The sequence below is a fragment of the Asterias amurensis genome, chromosome 13, assembly GCF_032118995.1.
Source record: "Asterias amurensis chromosome 13, ASM3211899v1".
Classification (NCBI taxonomy): Eukaryota; Metazoa; Echinodermata; class Asteroidea; order Forcipulatida; family Asteriidae; genus Asterias; species Asterias amurensis.
Window position 1 is genome coordinate 3,028,279 of NC_092660.1, and position 20,815 is coordinate 3,049,093.

General features: G+C 38.3%; 2 protein-coding genes across 2 annotated transcripts in view; one reads left to right on the forward strand and one right to left on the reverse strand.

Moving 5' to 3' along the window:
• Window positions 1-20,815, reverse strand: part of LOC139945768 (protein O-linked-mannose beta-1,2-N-acetylglucosaminyltransferase 1-like) — a 42,304-nt gene that overhangs the window by 17,655 nt on the left and 3,834 nt on the right. The window contains exons 2-6 of the mRNA XM_071943179.1: window positions 20,191-20,459; window positions 8,319-8,412; window positions 3,251-3,384; window positions 626-805; window positions 207-333 (exon numbers count right to left, since the gene is read on the reverse strand). Coding sequence (XP_071799280.1) covers window positions 207-333; window positions 626-805; window positions 3,251-3,384; window positions 8,319-8,412; window positions 20,191-20,313 — 658 coding nt within the window. The 5' untranslated portion in view covers window positions 20,314-20,459. The remainder of the gene's footprint in view (window positions 1-206; window positions 334-625; window positions 806-3,250; window positions 3,385-8,318; window positions 8,413-20,190; window positions 20,460-20,815) is intronic.
• Window positions 1-20,815, forward strand: part of LOC139945769 (ribonucleoside-diphosphate reductase subunit M2 B-like) — a 67,267-nt gene that overhangs the window by 13,041 nt on the left and 33,411 nt on the right. The window lies entirely within an intron of this gene.

The window sequence follows — 20,815 nt, forward strand, 5'->3', positions numbered from 1 at the left end:
TCCATGCCCCCTGGTCATTGCCTTGAAATGCTCCAGTAGAAATTTTCTTCTGGCCATCTCATCTGTGACCAAATTGCGACAAAATTGCTGTTGGACATGGACCTAAACATTCGATTCTTCAAGAAAGAAGGAGTCCCTTACAAAAAGAAAAATAACCACGGTGTTAATTAAAGACTACTTAAGATGGATGGATGGAAATTTCTCACCATGTTTCTTTTGCTTCTGTGTGACGAATGCCCACGTATCTCTCCAGCCCATCTGATGAGCGTCGTTGCTCCCAAGGATCTTCAAGAAAGATCGGGCAGAGTCCTTCAACTGGAACGTGCCCTCATCCTGTAAAAGGTGGGAAAGGATTTGGGAGAAAAAATAATCACACATGAGATTTGTTTTAACATGATTGATTGTTTTGCTAACATTCGGCCGGCCTTGCCAACCAGCCATCTCATCAGTAACCTTTGCAAGTATACAATTTTCTTGAAAACCGCGTTGGAGGAAGATGTATACCGACTCGTGAAGTGTCCTTCCAGCATCAGAGCTCTCGACTGACACGTGAGGAACTTGATCTCCCCAACTGATGGTTTGGACTGGCGCACTTTGTTTATATCGACAACAGAAAGGTATATACCTTGATTGTAAAGATGAGTATACGTCCATCAGACACCATATTGAGAAACAACACCATCGCCTCATCTTCTTTGGAGATGTACGTATCAAAGACACGCCTAGCCATGACACTCCCTGTTGCTTGGTTTAGAACTAAGATATGGATGCCCCGCCCAACATCTTTCTCTTCTTCTTCAAGAACCTGCAACAATAAGATAAAAAGTAACATGGATAAGAAAGTGGGAAAACACACTTAATCAAAAGAAACCCACTGCACTTATCTGAAGAAAAAGGGTTCACCCTGGTGTTCCTGGTTTGATTAGCAGCATATTGCACCACAGCACCTTGTAAACCATTACACATGTTGAAGTAGTAAGTCTCATAATTTAAACGTAGTCCCACATACCTTTCAGGAAAATATTGTATTAATGTGTCAATATGATAAATGTATCACTAAAAATAAATTTTGCATACATGTTACTTCTACTTTTGCAAGAGTGACTGACACTTTGTAACTACATGTACACAAGCTGACAAAATGGCTTGTTTTGAGTTGTAGGCCTGCCTGACATTTTATTTACAAGACTCTACATTTTATATGTATGCCTACACATTGTGTTGCTTATAATGTCATGAATGTGAGCAAATCATCTTTTGAAGTCGCAATGACTGAAAGTGAGTCATACTGCTAACCTGAACATCATCAGTACCATGGTTACCCTTGGTAAATTGTTCTCATACCCAGGCCTTAGAGTGTGTGCTGTGATTAATCGCTGAATAGTAGGGATACTGATTAGAGGAATACATAAGTGTACAACATCTTAGGCCTAACATTACTGGGAGACTGTTGCTACATGTATTATCCCGGTCAAAGTTTCTCATTTTCTTTTCCCAAAGTGCTTTTTGGAAAATGAAATATGGCCTTACCCTCTCAAAAATGAGATTCCAGACATGAAATCTACATACACTGTATGCCTACACACTTGACTCAGTGATAGCAACTAATGTAAGGGGTCTTTTGTTTTCTAAAGCGCATTTCTCTGAAAACTTACAGTCTACTATGTATGTGTAAAATAAAATTATCAATTAGTTTAGATTCTTGTTTTGTTTTGTTTTGTAGGCTGTTCCTTGAAAAGGCATGCTTTTTGGATATGCCTCCACATTTATTTATATTGGCTGTACTTTCCAGGCTTGTATGCTTCGTTTTTGAAAGGGCAGGGGCACCAAGGCATTTTTTCCTTGGTAAAGGGCACCCTATGAGAAAAATGTAAATTACTTCTAGAGCATTTCAAGGGCACCAAGGCAATGACCAGGGGGCATGGAGGTGATCGCCTTTGTTGCCTCTGTGAAGTTAAGTATCAGGCCTGATTTTCTTTCGCTTCTGGATGATGGTATGTGGAAATAAACATAGCTTTGAATTGAATTGAATTGTGAGAGGAGTAATACGATCAAAGGCATCTCACAGCATCATTCTTCCCTCCCTTCCCAGATGTTCTTGAGATATTGACAAGTTATCTAAAAAAGAGTTATCAGAACTTCCGCTATCAAATCTGACCTGCCTGGACTTCAGATCAGTTACAATCCAAGCATTCTAGAAAGTTTTACAGGAATTCAAAATGTTGATCCTCGGCTTTTCAAGGACTAACGTTTTGAGAGAGAAAATAAAAAGTGACATCGCAATCCTGTGATTCACTTCATCTATTTGTAGATGCTCAATATATGATTCATAAATATAAAAAGTTCCTTTCCTAACCTGTACATGTAGTTTTGAAAACACACCAAACATATTTTGTGAAAACGTCAGCAAATTCTGGTAAACCAAAAAACGTTTGTCTGTAGTTCTGGTCCTCAGAAGATAAAGGTGTTTATTCATGATACCTAGATTTAAAGGGTGGCTGTAGTGTTTTTTCAAAAATGTAAACAGCTAAACATGACTTTTTAAACCTGAAATATTTTTTATAATTTTTTTATTTAATGCGCAAGTATTTTAAAAGTGGTTTCAAGAGATTAGGGGAACCCACCCCGCCCCTAAAAGGGAGCCTTCATGTGACCTCATGTCGGGAACCCAAGCCGTCGGGTCCCCTGGCTGTGTGCATATAGAGACGTGGGCATTGTGTGGCCTGGTACCTAGGCGCGCGTAGTTAGAAACCAGACTCTTTTTGCTGACGATATGTTTGAAATCCCGTCGTGACGTCGATGGTAAGGGGCGGTAACAATCCACAAAAGGGGGGGCATGACTTATTCGCTAATTACGCAAGTGAGATATGTCGGGGAAAAAACAAAACACATTTTATTGATGTTCAATACATATATCAGAAATAAATGACAGCAAAATTAACTGTTTTATTTTAATTCACTGAAGCATCCCTTTAAAACCAAGATAAACACCAAGTAGACAACATTCTGAAGACTGTGTTGCAATTCAGCATGTTTCGGCCAAACATCCCAAAACTTGGGTCCAGAATGCCCTCCCAGTTTTTAAAAGAACCCATGCAGTTGGTAGAATTATTTACTTATTTACCAAAACTTGTAACAGATCAGACGATTTTAGCTCCGCCTGGGGATATTCTTGGTATACGCATTATAACCATGAAGTCCTGCACCCACCCAACTCCTACATGTCTTGTTAAAGTGTCTTGTTTTTTACCTGAGTCCCTCCGACAGAGATGGCCGCCTTCTTGTCACTCGACAGAACTTCAATCTCGAGCTCTCGAGGGCCTTTCTCAAAAGAGTTGCCATTGGCAACCACATCTGTCTCCGTTTCACCCTCTGGAACCACTCCTAGGATTAAAGATGGAAACAATTTTGATGAATATTGGAGGAAATGTAAAAGACTTACGTTAGTATAAATGTTGTAATGGTACTAAATGGTACCAAATCATATGGTACTAAATGGTACTACATGGTGCTAAATGTTTTGAGATTTTTTTCCAAGCTGAAGTTGTTATTATACTCTAATAACCAGTTTTTATATAGTGCTTCCAACATTATTACCCACCGTCACTGGCCCTATCATTCCTTAAACCATCTCAGCTCCCTGGGGAGTGTACAGCCAGTGCTTCGAGTTTCGCGCTCCAAGCTAATCATTCACATAAACCATCTCTGCCCTCACAGGTACCCATTTTACCCCTGGGTGGAGAAAAGCTTTCATGTATAGGGTTAAGTGTCTTGCTCAAGGACACAAGTGTCCCGACCGGGATTTGAACCCACATCCCGATGATATCCAATGACTTAGCCACCATGACTTGAGTCTGATGCTCTTATCCGCTCAGCCAAGACACCCCAATTATACTTTAATTGTTAGAGTTAAAAACAGTTTAGCTTGCACTAAGGATTTTTCACTGTTTCATGGCATTATTAGTCCTTCTTTCAGACGGATATTTAAATCTGACATTAAGTTCGTAGACTGTGTCAATCATGGTATTTGTGATAGTGTCAAAACAGTTTTGTTTGGTAACCAGTTTCTTGAATGTGATGATCTTGGTTATCTCGGTCAGCTGCTCAGATCATTCTGACAATGTCAAGATGGTATGGGGGTCGTCCATGAGTGTCAGGGCTGTCTGTGTTTCCTGATTAGAAATTAAACTCATGTTTATGTAAATTTACTTGTAAACATTTACTTGTTACTTGTACTTGTCAATGTAATTTTTTTTTCTTCTCCATTTTGTGAGGTTTTGTTGAAACTATAATATTTTTGCAATCATATTTTAGATGATTGTGTCTTTTCCTGCTAGGAAAGTAGACCCACATACATTTAGTGAGCCACACTCGAGTCATTTGCAAATCACCCAAAACATGCCTAATGATTCTTCATTTGTAAATGCCATTGTCCTGAAAGCATCAACACCGTATGTAATGTAGATGTAAGAGTAAACTGTGTGTCAATGAACTACGTATTCACAGAATTCCCGAAGGAGTGTTTTTGACAGATAAACAGGCAGTGTGATAAAACCATGCTCAAAGTCTTACAACAGAAATTTTCCCTTTAAAAGTCATCAAGATTTTACTGTCATGAGGTCATGTTCTGAGTATTTACACAATGCCAAGACAGAAAGGTTTTTTTATTTTTTCAATCCACAAACATAACAACGTTGATTCTGAACAATTACGCAAGTTGCTTGGTATAACTTGTACATCACGAAAAGTATGTATGAAGAGAGTTCACAGTACATTACAATAAACCATAGAATTATAAAAGTCTCATTCCGTGAACATAAAAGTTCTAAGTGAAGCAAATTTTGCTATGATTATTCGGAGGGCAGAAACAAAATCAGAAATTGGGTTATTAGTAGAAAGAGTGATTAACTTAGCAGCCTCACTCTGGAATCAACCTTGAATAAGGTGAATGTACCTTGTTAGTTGCTCCATGGAGGAAAGAAATATTTCACTTTCTTTCCTCCATTGTTGCTCCATTCATACCAGAGGGTACAATGGTCCAGTGCATTGTCTACCTGGTTTGCCAAATAATGTTGTAACGCAAAAGAGACACATTTGAAGGGGGACTATATAGGTAAATTTTCCCTTATTCACACTATTTTTTTTTCCCCCTTACAATTATAGAGGGTACAATGTACTTTTGCATTGTGTACTCAGGTCGGCAAATGTCAGAACACATTAATGTATGACTAGGCAAATGTCAAACACATTTATAGGGGGACCACATTGGTTCAACAAATTTCTTTTAATCCTTCTTTATTTTCCTCCCACAATAGAGGGCATCATGCTTTGTGTACTCAGGTCGGCAAATGTCGTACAGATTTTCACTTGTAAAAGACAGATGCAGGGGACCACTCGGGTAAACATAGGATAACCCTCCAACTTACTCCCTTTTTGGTACCCCTTTCCACAAACTTTACTGCATTTTCCAACACCTTTTTTCACCCAGGTCATCAAAATAAAAATCTAAATCTCTGATTGATTTTCGCTTTACGACCAGTAAACAAGAATGTTACATGCACACATGTCAATATGAGGTACTTTTTAGGGCCCCAGTGTGTACAATCGCAGCCTTTCGCCAAAAGTGCAATGTATCAATGGGTTACTTTTTATGACAACGGGGAAATCTTTGATGAGAACTCTTTATCGAACAATAGTGTTACAGGATTAAGCCATTCAGTATTCAGTGCAGCCACCTCTCTGCAACCAATAAATCCGACTCGTTAATCAATAAAATTGTATACTCTTTGTATCTGACGTCTCGTTTGCGGCTTTTCGCATTGGGTTCTCGCTCTCTCTCACTCCCTTAAAGCTTTCTGTCCTTTTCCAGTTGCCTGACTCGAAGAGTCTCCTGCGATGCTTTTCACCAGGATTCTTTGATCCATCCTCCTCTTTTGTCAAACACCCACTTTAATGCTTGCCCGCTGCCCCTGTATCATTGCGAGTTGCGACACCCCCCTAGTCCCCTTCTCTTGTCTCCATATTTCATTCATCTATCTACCTCCTTATCCCTGTGTCATTCCTCCTGCTTTCTTATCATTCATCCCTACTCGTCTTACTTTCACTCCCCGCATTCCCAGCCTCCTTGCTATCACTCTTTTGTCCCTTTCTTGTCATAGTACCCTAAGGTTTTCTTGTAAAGGTTTTGTCTTCTATAGTTGTTAAGCTAGATACTCATGCGTCATTTGCCATGAGAAAACTAAGTCTATACACAGTTGATAATAAAAATAGCTGTATTAGTTGCAACTTCTTGTTAAACTGCATCTGAAGAAGTAGTTGTTGCTATCAAAGCTCATGCATTTTTTTCATGTCATTTGTAAAATCTTTAAATGCTACTACTACCTTACTTGTTGTTTGCGTCATTTACCATGAGAAAGCAAAGTCTTTAGGCCAACACAGTTTATAATTTTTAAAAAGCTGTGTGAGTCCTAACCTCTTGTTTTGCATCTAAAGAAGTAGGCCCCCAGTTGTGACTATTTTTGTAGTAGTCATGACTATTTTTGTAGTAGTCGTGGCGGCACGATTAACCAAGTTGTTGAAAACCGGTAGACGAAACTCGACAACAACAAAACACCAAAGACTTTGGAACGCTCATTTTGATTTTTGGTACTATTGTCTTTAGCACAATGAAAACATATACACATGTATTTTTTTTACTAGAGAAGATGCTCCTTAAAGACGCTGACGCTGGTCACTAATGGTAGTTGTCAAAGACCAGTCTTCTCACTTGGTGTATCTCAACATACTAGCATACAATAACTTTAAGCTCAATTGGTCATCTAAGTTGCAAGATAATAATGAAGGAAAAAATACCCTTGTCACACGAAGTTGTGTGCTTTCAGATGCTTGAAATTTGAGATCTCAAAATCTAATTCTGAGGTCTCGAAATCAAATTCGTGGAAAACTACTTCTTTCTCGAAAACTACATCACTTCAGAGGGAGCTGTTTCTCACAATGTTTTATACTATCAACCTCTCCACATTACTCGTCACCAAGTAAGGTTTTATGCTATAGATTATTTTGAGTAATTACCAATAGTGTCCACTGCTTTTAAAGGCATTCCATTTGTGCACTTCAGGATGAGCAGTTTACAAACGTTCAACCAAAATAATACAAACTGTTTCAACTTTTTCTTTTCCAACTTTGTATCACTTTTTATTAGCATGTAACATGAACCCTGTACATATAGTACATCTTTCATTTGCAAACTGGGTGGTACAATCAAACATATAGGCCTACAGGGGAAAAACTTTTTTTCTCAACAGATCAGAGCAAGGACCACAAAACAGAACTGTAACTGTCTTTGATGAATTGTCTGGGATATCACACCACCATAAATCCAGTGCATAGAGGAGGGATTATGTGTGTCCTTCAAACTTGACAAACAATTAAATGAAACTTGTCACAGGCCTAGGAGGCATAGTTTTACAATGCAGTCATACCCCAACATACCCCAACACAAGACCCACTAGAAGGCCTTTATAAAATAAGAACCATGTTCAGTGTCCCCGCCCGCTTCCTTTTAAGAGGCTGCCCCCTTTTTCTTCTTCTTTTTTTCCTTTTCTTTTTTTTGTTTACAAAAAGATACATTTTAACAAATTTGAAGAAAAAAAAACAGCCCGTTGTCTTCAAAAGTGTGTCAGCATGCCATGCCCATTTTAAAATATATAAAAAAAGGCTCTCCTACTTCCAGTTTTTCAAAAAGGCAGAACGCTAAACAAGTTTTATTTGTTATTTGGTCTAAGGACCATGAGATGAATACAAGAGTGGGGATCAACATCTTTGTACAAAGAAGATGTTGCTCACAACATACTTGTGATGTTTACAAAAGACCTCTTCCTCTTTACAGGAAGACTTCCTGTAGGCACAAAGAGTTTAAAGATTTTGTGGAATCTTATCGACTTGAGAAAGAGCTCGTTATGCTTCCATTGACTAAAACTACGAACCAAGTGCGCAGTTGACACAGAATATTCAGTGTGGAAATATTGCCTTGAAGGCACTGGACACTATTGGTAATTTACTCAAAAAAGTTGTTAGCATAAAAACTTACTTGGTAACAAGCAACAGAGAGCTGTTGATAGTATAAAAACATTGTGAGTAACAACTCCCTCTGAAGTAACATAGTTTTTGAGAAAGATTTCTCGCAGCAGTTGACTTGTGCTCAACTCTCTTGCAAATATCGCAGCAAAACCAGAGTTGTGATGTCAAATTCCTGCTGAATTCGCATCGCATGAAGTATGAACCAAGCTTTATGTACAAACATAATACATGTACAGTACCTTCTGAATGTACTTCTCTCAACCTCCTCCCCGTGTCTGCAATGAACAGGATATTAACGATGACAGTTGCCATTAGAACCCCAACCAGGATGACCTGAAACATCAAGAAATATTGTAACAACTGTTAAAAATAATATCTCAGCTCTGAAGGCTTTGCTTTATAGAAGTCTGTTGTAACAAATCCGTACCATGGTGGCAGATTTATTTCCAGGGGATGGGACAGTTTTCAGCAGGTTACTTGAGGCCAATAAACTCAGGGGTGCATTCCACTGACTTGCGGCAAACTCATTGCAAACATATTTGATCGTTGGAGTGATTGGTTGCGCACTTCGTGTTCAACATGGTGGCGCTCTGTAAAGAAGACGGCGACATTCCATTTGTAACTTTGGTATTTGCCCTAATTGGGGAAGAAAAAAGAGCTATCTAGCCCTTTAAAGCCAGAGGACACTTTTGGTAAACAGTATTGCCCAAGGCCCACACTTCGTGTATCACAACATGAATATAAAATAACAAACCTGTGAAAATTTAGGCTCAATCGGTCATCGGAGTCGGGAGAAAATAACAGGAAAACCCACCCTTATTTCCGCATGTTTCGCCGTGTCATGACATGTGTTTAAAATAAACCCGTAATTCTCGATATCGAGAATTGATATTGTTTTAATGTTTTCTCAAAAAGTAAAGCATTTCATGGTACAGGCCTAATATTTCAAGAGAAGTCTTTCACCATTACCTTCTGTAAACCCTGTAAATTATTTGTAAATCTGTGAACTTTAAAAAAGAAAATTCTGTACCGAAAGTGTCCAATGGCTTTAAATGTTAGCAGGCTACCTATTTTGTCAACCCAGCCAGGGATCACCCTCAAGTTAATGATACAACCTGGGAATAAATAGTCTTGCTTCCAAGACCATTGGTGTCGTGCGGTCACACACAACCATCGTTCTGATCTATGTGCAGCAAACTTTACACGCTTGTAATGAATGAACATAGAAGGCGCTGTGACTAGTGTTCTTGTCCACCCAAAGACAAATCCAGATCCGGGAATCAGAAATACAAAGGGCCCTGAATGTTCATTCATTACAAGCTAGTACAGTTTGCCGTGCATAGGTCGGACTGTTGGTTGTGTGTGACCGCGCAACACCAATGGTCTTGGAACCAAGACTAGGGAATAAACAGCCAATGGATCATCTCAAGGGGATGTTTTTATGTTTTGTTTTAAATGTCAAGTAATAAACCATAAGTAATAAACTGACTTGGGTAAATGTTTAATAAATTTATTTTAATATATGATTTTACAAGCCATCCTAAGTACTCTAGACAAAGACTGACTGTGTGAGTACTTTTTACAAAGTAAATACATGTTTTTACAGCTGGGGTTTATACCCAGTTGTAAATGAGCATCTGTCATCAAAGAGAACAATACTGCACTTTGCATTTTATTAGTAGTCTCACCACTATGAATGATTAATGGAGTGCAGTCAAACAAAAGTCATAAATCCACACTGCTGTCCAAGTGTACTTGTCCTATCAGAACTTGTGATTAATATGTAAAGCGTGCGGCAACACCCGACATGTTTACCACTTAGGTGACCTAAGGCTGATAATGGATTGCTAACGTACGGGGGCTATGTCGGTACGGGGGTTTCGTTTTGTGCTGTCTTAGAAATACAAATATAGAAATGTCTATTTGTGTACACTGGAAATGGATCCAGCTTTCAAAATGCCAAATGGTGAAAAGAATATATAAAAACAATTACACAAAAAAGTCAATAATCATTGTGTGTATTATACATGGATTACTAAGGGGTTTCATTTGTGACGTGTTTGAAATAATAGAAACATCTATTTGTGTACACTGGATATGGATCCAACTGTCCAAATGGTAAAATAAAAATTATGCAACAAAAAATACTAATTTATTTAGTGTATGATCCAAGCAGACTAAACTGAGATGTTAATAAAGAACATAAAATTTGAAATCCAACAGCAAAATAAGAACTCTTGCCATTCTGGACCCAAATGATGTTTGGCTGAAGCATACTGAATTGAAACGAGGTTTTTCGGAATGTTTGCTACTTTGGCGTTATCTTGGTTTTAAAATTCCTGTTGTGCAATCTTGAGCATTCTATATGTGATTATTTATCTCTTGATTCTGGTCTTGTAACAAAATGATGTTCTTGTCCGAATAATGTTCTTGACGTGTCACGGCCTAGGGGTTAAGAGCACCGGATTCAAGCTCTGGTGTTTCTGATCAGCAGAGAGTGGGTTTGAGTCCCGATCGTGACACTTGTGTCCTTAAAGCAAGACACTTAACCATGATGCTTTGTTAAGTTGGGGAGGTATTGCTTTCTGCTCTACCAGCCAGGTTTTCTGATGGATGACACCCATATCATGGAGCTATACAAGCTCAATGATCCTATGGACTGTAAAGGGGGTAACCCTGCCGTCGATTTCACAAAGAGTTAGGACTCGTCTTATCTCGAGTTAGGACGAGTAACTCTTCCTAACTTAGGATTAATCTCATGGTCTGCATGCTACAGTGCAGGGTTGGGACTCGCCCTAAGTCCTAAGATTAATCTTAAGTTAGGAAGAGTCTTGTGAAATCGACGGGCTGTTTCAGCCCCAGGAGTAGTAGGTGGCAACTAGTTGATTTGTAGCCCACACCTTGAAGTGGCCTTCAGGCCTTGTGTCTGGTGACCCCCACCAGATTGTTTAGCAGTCTTGTGGATTTGTTCCTCAAATTCTAGCCCTGCAAGTATTTGAAAGCTTGCATTCTCATCTATTTGTGACTCAACAAAACCCAGTTTTTAGTTTTGGGAAATGATTGCCTGCCCTGACTGTTAGCATATAAGGTGGCCCTGCATATTCTTCTACCTCCACAGGGTAGAACTTACAAAGGGTGGAAGGTATAAAGGGGTGCAACAACACAGTGAGAGTTTTGTACAGTGTAAATAGTTAAAGGCACTGGAGACCTTTGGTAATTGTCAAAGACCAGTCTTCTCACTTGGTGTATCCCAACATATGCATAAAATAACAAACCTGTGGATTTTGATTCAATTGGTCATTGAAATTTTAAGAAAATAACGAAAAAAAAAACACCCTTGTTGCACAAATTTCTGTGCTTTCAGATGCCTAATAAAAGGCTTCAGGCCTAAATATTTGAATGAGAAATCAAAAACTTTGTTACTTCAGAGGGAGCTGTTTCCCACAATGTTTTATACCATCAACAGCTCTCCATTGCTCGTTACCGAGCAAGTTTTTATGCTGACAAATATTTTGAGTTATTGGCAATAGTATCCAGTGCCTTTATTACTATTGTCCCGCAACCCTTAACACCAAGAAGTATTGGAAAAGAAATGCTGGATTTTATAACCCAATGAAAATGTTTTAGTATAATGTTTACAAAATGTGAACATTCCAAACATTTTGACGCAAAAACCTATTGTCATCATCCATCTAACTTTCTCATCACTTGCTTACCTACAAACTTTTTAAAAGGATTGCCAAAAATGTCATGTTCCACATAGAATTAATCGTCACTTGTTTACCTCAAAATTGTTGTTTACCTCAAAATTTTTGTTTTAAATGGTGAGAAAATCGTTTTGATTCGCAATGTTTTTACACATGTCATTGAAAAGAATTCTTTTGTCGTAGTAATTCAAAGTATTCATTTTATTGTGTGATATACAGAGCTCCCTGACCCAAATATTTGTTTTCTTAAAAACAAGATATTTATACAATATAGCGCTTCTGTATTTGATATCGCATAACATCATGTCTTCATCAATGCCTTATCAAACAATTCCCAGAGCAAAGTCCCAACAAAACGTATCATATCCCGTTTCATCTCCCCAACAATGAAAATCTAGGTCAGACAATACAATCTCTCCCAACAACACCAGCCTCCAATCCAGCCCCCCCCCCCCCCACCATCTTTCTGCTAAAAAATTATAATAAATTCTGGACTATGCTTAGGCTTTGGACTGAGTGACATGCTGGGATTAGCATGGTGAATTCCAGCACCACAAGGCTTCTAACCTTAAAGGGTTTGGGTACTTTTTTGTACGACACGAAACACAAACATCCACAGATTGACATTAAACTTAAAAAGATATAATGAAGGAATAAAGCTAATCCTATAAAACATTACTTACTGAGCTGCTGTAGTTTTTGAGAAATTAATTGTACAATTTAGAGAAAATAACTTTTCACTCAGTGAGATAAAAACTATTTAAGCATGTGCAATGCCTTTACGCGACTCTCCTGAAAACATTGCTACATGTTTGTGATTTTCACTTTTTTTTCTACTTAAGCTAAAAAGCTGAAACTTTTACATGTAACCTATTTTACATACGTCATTTACTGTGAGTAGGGATTCACGTCATGGCCAAAAACTTGGTCTACAAAGGGTATCAAAACCCTTTAAAGGGGTAGTAGTATAACACTGCCTTGGGAGAGTGCATTCATTCATCCAAGCCTACTATGCATGACATGTACAAACACTTCTGGGGCCAATTTCATAGCTCTATTAAACGGTACAGGCACATTTTCGCGCTGACTGTAGCAGAAAAATTTCCTTAAGCATAAGGCTTGGCATATTTCACAGGTTAGCAAAAAAACTAGGTGGTCAGCTTGCGCGTTAACCATGGATTTGCAGGCCTGATACTTCACGATTGCCTCTGTTGCCCCTTGCCATTGCCTTGGTGCCCTTGAAATGCTCCAGTAGAAATTTACAATTTCCTCATAGGGTGCCTTTTGCCAAAGAGAAAATGCCTTGGTGCCCTTGTCCTTTCAAAAACGAAGCATACAGCCCTGGATTTGTATTGTTACATCATTGATTTTCTTTCATTTTCAAACAGTAAGCCGGAAGGTTAGCATGCCTAACTCGTACAGTAAGCACAAAATTGGCAATTAAGCAGCTCTATGAAGTTTGGCCCATTTTCATGGCTTTGCTTAGCGCATTTAATATGTGGCCATGAAATTGGTCCCAGATATCTTGATGAAATTTTCCCTACACCTGTATGATTATTTCAATAGGTGCTTACAAACAAAAAATAATAATAATAATAATCAATAATTATTCAAAATCACCAGAGCAAATTTCAATGCCTGTAAAATACCAATAATTTAGATTGATGTGTACATCGAGTGCATTTCCACAAAAATATCAAATACAAAGGATGCATATTGAACAAAAACGGATGACTCAGAAGTCAGCCAATGTTAACGATGGTTCTACATTGTATTCAGTCCAGTCAATGTAACGGAATGTAATTTTGTATACTACTGTACATGATGTCTCGTTGATATTGCCAACATTTTAAGGTATTTGGAACCTAAAGGTAATTTTCCCAACAATTTGTGTATGCAACCCTGACACAATTGTTCATGTTTTGAATATAATTTTTACCAGCACATCTTTGGTCACCGCTTTATCAAAGATATTTTGTTTTTCAAGAACAAAACTTAACAACTGCCCAGTAAAAAATATTCTCCTCACATATTCTCCTCTCATATTCTTAAAGGAATACGTTGCCTTGGATCGGACGAGTTGGTCTTTGAAAAGCGTTTGTAGTTTGCCTCGAAATTGCATGGTTAACTCGGTCACCCATTTATGGGAGTAAAAAATTTGACTCCCATAATAGCCAACCATGTTAGTCGACGAGGTAAAAAAAGAAAACTGTGCATTTTCGAGGCATGTTTGTGTGGATCATTGTATTCTACTTTTACAACATCTTTCTACCCATATGCATTTTATAACAAATGGTTACAAACGCTTTTCAAAGACCAACTCGACCGATCCGAGGCAACGTGTTCCTTTAAGTTGAAGTTGGTAAGGTTTAGCACCACACCAATGTGATGTAATGTATGCACAGACTGTGATAAGGATAGTGAAACTGATTATTTTATTGATTGTCACAACCAATCAATTTTGTCTGCTGAGCTGAGTTCAGACAAAGCATGTTTATTGACGTTTGTAAATTACACAGTGTCTTAAAATGGCACCAGGCCTGGAGTGCTCTGGAGGCAACAGAGGCTCATGACCTCTGTTGCCCTGGTCCTGGCCATGGTGACCCTATACAGTAGGGTTCTCCACAAGCAGTTTTGGACAGGCACGGTGCCCGTCCAAATTCTCAAAATACCAAGTGCGCCCGTTCAAAAATGTAGCGCCGGACAAAATCGCCAAGTGCTTGAACTTTCTTGAAAACCATTTTTGGTTACCACATGCAGCAATAATTATATGATTGCGCAGATTTGTTTTTGCGCCCAAACTTTGTTCATGCTTTAGTAGATCGTGCTTTAGTAGTGTCCTAAACTTTAAAGTCTACTCTGGAAGTTCCCTTTGCAAAATGAAAATGGCCTTGCCCTCTCAATGGTGGAAATCCAAACCTGTAGTGTGGCTAAAGATAAATATTCTTGCTTCAAATGCTTTATAGAACAAAAATGTGGTTCTTTTTTATAAGAAAAAGTGTTGTGTCTTGCGATGCAAAATTTATTTTCTTGTTCAATGACGAAGTGAAAAAAAGACATATCTGAACGTTACAGACACTTTTGTTTGCTTTGTTAATGTTGTTCCCCATTGCACCGACAGCCTGCCTGTATGCTTCGTTTTAGAAAGGGCACCAAGGCATTTTCTCCTGGTAAAAAACACCCTATGGGGAATTATTTAATTTCTACAGCAGTGCGTATCAAGTGCACGAAAGCAATGACCAGGGGGGCATGGAGGCAATCGCCTTCATTGCCGCCGTGAAGTATCAGGGCTGTACCCACCCCCAGGCATGACTCATGTTCACAATTTTGAATAGTACAACATGCAGTTACCACAGGGTCATTGCAAGTTAATACTTCACTAAGTACCTTATGTACCCTAACTTCTCTTTTGTACCCCTTTATCATACCCAGTCAAAAAATTAAGGTCACAACAACAGAAATTGAAACAGATACTTGTTTGAGAGACAAAAAAATCAATGTTGCTATTTACACAGCAGCCCTGAACCCCTGACCAGAAGCTGCGGAGACCAAATGCTACATGTGGATGTAATTGACAGGTTGAACCCCGCTGGAAATACCAAGTGTAAAGTTGAACACTGTTTAGTTTTAAGTTTCTCAAAGCACTGCAACAGATTTCATGAAATGCTAGGATTAATCCTATCTCGAGTTAGGATGAGTAATCCTAATTTAGGATGGGTTCAATGCGTCCTTTGCCTTTGGATGCGGAACTTAACTCGTCCCAAGTCCTAAGATTAATCCTAAGTTAGGAAGAGTTTGGTGAAATCGACGGCTGGACAATTTTGGTAATTTGTCAAAGACCAGGGCCCAGTATCATGGCTCTGCTTACAGTTTAAGCAAATAATAGGCACTTACGCAAGCGTATTTCACGTGTTGGCAGTGAATTTTTTGCTTGTTGGCGTGTATGCTCCACGTTATCAGGCATTCTTCGCTTTATAAACAGCTAGCAAATAAATTTGGCACTTGCCTGTAAAATTTTGACTCAATTCGGTATCGAACTTGCAAGAGAACAATTAAAGAAAAAAAAACATTCTCACTGCACAACTTTGTGTGCTTTCAGATGCATAATAAAAGGCTTCATGCCTGAAGTCTTTTAATATTTGACATGTTTGAGCGAGAAATTACATGTACATTGTAGGCCTACCTCTTTCCCAAAAACTACGTTACTTCAGAGGTATTCGAATCTCACAATATTTCACAAATTTTTGTATGCTAACAATTTTTGTTTATGAATTACCAGTACTAGTGTCCAGGGGTCAATTTCACAAAGAGTTAGGACTAGTCCTAACTTAGGACTAGTCCTAGGAGATATACAAATTGCATGGATAGTCCTAAGTTCGGACGAGTAACTGGTCCTAACTCGAGATAAGACTAGTCCTAACTCTTTGAGAAATCCACCCCAGTGCCTTTAAAACCATCCAGAAGTGAAACCAAAACAACTGTTTCAATTTTAAATTGGCCTGGTCAGTAGAGCAGAACTGTATCAATTCCATCCAAAATTGTTTAAATATTTCTGACATGTGTACCTCTAAAAACAGAACAACTGGTCTTTTAAAAAAATCCAATCAACCTGGACATTTTGGAAACGGGGCAAGTGTTGGTACAATAGATTGATAGTCACACATGTGCATGCATGAAGTATTATGCAAACTGTAGGCCCTATTCTTTCAGACAAAATATATAAATATTTTGTGTGTGGCCTTAGTATTTTGTATACGGCCATAGCGTTTTTGGTGTTGTTCTCTCCTGAATTCAAATTCAAAGATTAATTTTGTACCTCCTGTTTTTAAAGGCAGTGGACACTATTGGTAATTACTCAAAATAATTGTTAGCATAAAAACTTAGGGAGAGGTTGATAGTATAAAACATTGTGAGAAACGGCTCCCTCTGAAGTGATGTAGTTTTCCTTTGAGAAAGAAGTAATTTTCCACAAATTTGATTTTGAGACCTCAGAATTAGATTTTGAGGTCTCGAAATCACGCATCTGCAAGCACACAACTTTGTGTGACAGGGGTGTTCTTTCATTTATATATGTAGTTATCTCGCAATTTTGACGACCAAATGAGCTCAAATTTTCACAGGTTTGTTATTTTATAAAAATATGCATATTTTGAGATACAGCAAGTGAGAAGACTGGTCTTTGACAATTACCAATAGTGTCCAGTGTCTTTAAGGTCTATGTCATCCAAAATATCTCAAGTTGGAAGGGACTTCAACAACCCCATGGTCACAATTTTGAGGCCCTACAAAAAATAAAATGAGGCTGACGCTATGTTTTCTCCCTATTTAGTGGGGTGCACCAGTAAACATCAGCGTCTTATTGATAAAAATAGTCATAGGTGTACTACACACGTAGTACTTGTGCATCAACTCTGGGCAAACATGTACCCGTGTTTACAACTGTCGGCCCTTATGTACTCAGAGCTTGTATTTGAGCTAAAAGTAAAAGAAGTACGCACAATAAAACCCTGTGATATCACAGCCTTGCTAGTCACACTGGTCACACACATGCCAATGACATGGCGTGTTTGTACAGTATAAACCGTATCCTTCGCAATTGCTGCTTTAAACCACAAGTCACATAGCGGCAGCCTTGACTTTATAAGGCCGATAAAACCCATTAAGTACAAGATCAGGGAATAATCACTAATGAAAACATTTCAGAAGGCCTTATTGCTTTATCCCTCCCCCCCCCCCCTCCCTCCTCGCATCAAGGCAAGGGAATCTTGTTTTCCAAATGATGTAGTTTAAGTCTTTAATTTCCTACAGCTGGATGTCATTCAAAAACAAAATTTATTACTTTTGCAAAAAGTGTTAGGAAACCCAGGCAGTGTTTTTGAGATAAACTGGGGTCCCAAGGTTGTGACTGAAGCAGTCTGGAATTACTTGAATGTTGAAAATGTCTTGATATCCTTCAGATGACGTTTTGGAGCTTTTTATAAGTTTTCTCATTTTGTCAATAGTCACACCATTATTTCCTATTCTGATAAACAAAAATGTAAAGTGAACACTATAAAAACTATATTAGAAATTTGCTGTTTTGGCAGTTGTAATGTATGTTTATAATATGGAGGCTACAAAAGTTTCTCGTAAATTTTCCATTGGGAAAAATATAGATGGACATCACCATCTCAAAGCTGAAAAACAAGCCTGTTACAAAGTCAATAGTTTTGTCAATAGTCACACCATTTTTTCCTTTTGAGATAAACAAAAATGAAAAGTAAACACTTATTTAACATGTACTTTTTAAAAACTAAATTAGAAATTTGCTGTTTTGGCAGTTGTAATGTATATTTATAACATGGAGGCTACAAAAGTTTCCCGTAAATTTTCTACAAGAAATAAATAGAAATGGCATACACCATGTCAAAGCTGAAAAAACAAAGACACTGCTCTAGAATTGCAAGGGTCGTGGGTTCGAATCCCACCCGAGTAACATGCCTGTGATATTTTTTCACAGGACTCAGGAAAGTACTGAGTATACAGTGCTAACACACATCGGTGTATGGGTAAAAACCAAAATTAATAAAGCCTGTTAGTGTTACATGTAATCTCCCAACTAAGACCAAAATCTGTGAAAAAAATAAGTAAATGTATGACAGGGTTCCGATTTCACTTGTTGATGTTGAGCAGAAGCACACTGAATTGACACACATACAAGGTCTTTGGATTTCTGTTTGCTACTTGGTAATTGGTTTCAACAGCACTACTGCACAATCTGGCATCCTATGTTTTCTTGTGAAACTGTTCCTAAAAAGTGTGTTCATATTATAGCCATTGGACGCTTTTGGTAAACAGTATTGTCCAAAGTCCCACACTTTGTGTATCACAACTTACATATAAAATAACAAACCTGTGAAAATTTAGGCTCAATTGGTCATCGGAGTCGGGAGAAAATAACGGGAAAACCCATACCTTGTTTCCGCACGTTTCGCCGTGTCATGACATGTGTTTACAATAAATCCGTAAATCTTGATATCGAGAATTGATATATTGTTTTAATGTTTTCTCAAAACTTAAAGCATTTCATGGAATAATATTTCAAGAGAAGTCTTTCACCGTTACCTTTTGAAAACCCTATCAGTTATTTGTAAATCTGTGAACTTTTAATTTTGTTTCTGTTCCGAAAGTGTCCAATGGCTTTAAGGGGTTTTGATACATTTGTAGATCAAGCTCTTGGTCATGACGTGAATCCCTAATCACTGTGAATGAAGATGTTTGTAATAATAGCTACCTGTACCTGTAGAAGTTCAGCTTCATTAGTCGTCAAGTTTTTGAGGGGGAAAAAAAAGTGAAAATCACAAAGCAATGTATTCAGGAGAGTCGCATAAATCCATTGTACTTGCTACATGTAAAATAATTTTCGTCTCACTGTTTTCTCAAAAACTATAGCAGCTCAGCAAGTAATATTTGAAAGGAAGCTTTCTATCATCGTTATTGTTAAACTGTGTAAGTTTTACTGTAAATCTGAGGAGTGAGGACGTTTGTTTTTTTGTGTCCTACAAAAAGTACCCAAGCCCTGCTATACCAATGAGCAAAATTGTATTGTCAGCTTTTTGGTCCACGCCTAACAATACCAAGTACAGGTAATATACCGTGTAATCTGTACGTGGTATCGTAGTACAATGAATTTTTCCCCTTCTAACCTTACGCGTAAAGCCAGGTTATTTTCTTATGGCATTAGTGTGAAAATCATTTCCAGGGTACTCACTTAACAACGTCGAGGGAAAAGACCCTGAAGGTAAAAAGTGTGTTCAGGGAAGAGAAAAAACTTCATCAATGATGCAGGTTTAGATTTTTTGTTCAGACTAAATAATAAATAAAGGACAAACCGCTGTGAGTTCATGTCTTATTTGTACGTATTGTGTACAACAGACGTTACATGTCTTTTTAACTGGACGATAGATTTATCAGTAATCAGTCAAACTGGAAGGTACACCTGACCAATTAATTACTGTGTTTTGAAGTAAGATTTATTTTGTAGTATGCACTATTTATAAGCTTAAAGGCAGTGGACGCTAATTGGTAATTGCTTAAAATAATTATTAGCATAAAACGACACTAGGTAACAAGTAATAGGGAAAGGTTGATAGTATAAAACTATGTGAGAAACCGTAACGGCTCCCTCTGAAATGACGTACTAAGTGATTTTCCCCGAATTTGATTTCAAGACCTCAGATTTAGAATTTGAGGTCACAAAATCAAGCATCTGAAAGCACACAACTTTGTGTGACCAGTGTGTTTTTTCTTTCATTAATATCTCGCAACTGAATGCTAATTATTATTCTGAGTAATTACCAATTAGTGTCCACTGCCTTTAATGTTAGATAGTTGTGGCTTTCCCAAAGAAAAAATTGTACTTCACCTGGAAGAGCCTTGATGCCATTTTCTTTGTAGCTGTTCTATAGAAATACCCCCTGGTGCTGAAGCCATGATTTCTTCTGGGAATGAACGGCTGGGCCTTGGGGTTGGGTCGCCAGCTATCCATGTTTACCAACTACTCTCTGCCCTCGATGAGGACGAGGCAGCAGTTGACTGGCTGGGTATCAAAGACAGCTCAGCTCTGACCTTCAACCCGATCCATGGGTGGTAGAGATGTTAACGTTTACCTGCTGTCTAAGTTGTACACCATTCCTGCAATGCGAATGAAATTTTGTTTTATTACAATAGTTTTATCAAACCAGGCCTGTATGCTTTGTTTTTTGAAAGGGCAAGGGTACAAGACCTTTTCTCCTTGGTAAAGGGAACCATAGCATTTCAAGGGCACTAAGGCAATGACCAGGGGGCATGGAGCCATTGCCTCCATGACGTATCAAGTTTGCCTCCGTGAAGAATCAGGCCTGATACATGTACAGATCCCTTGCATTAACATCACATGTGACCAGTCCGCCCGTGGTTTCCCAGTTTAGGAAACATTGCATGTGAAAATACAGGTGTGTGTATCACCATTCGCGCGTCATTTTAGATTTTTAGAATATTTAAGATTCCAA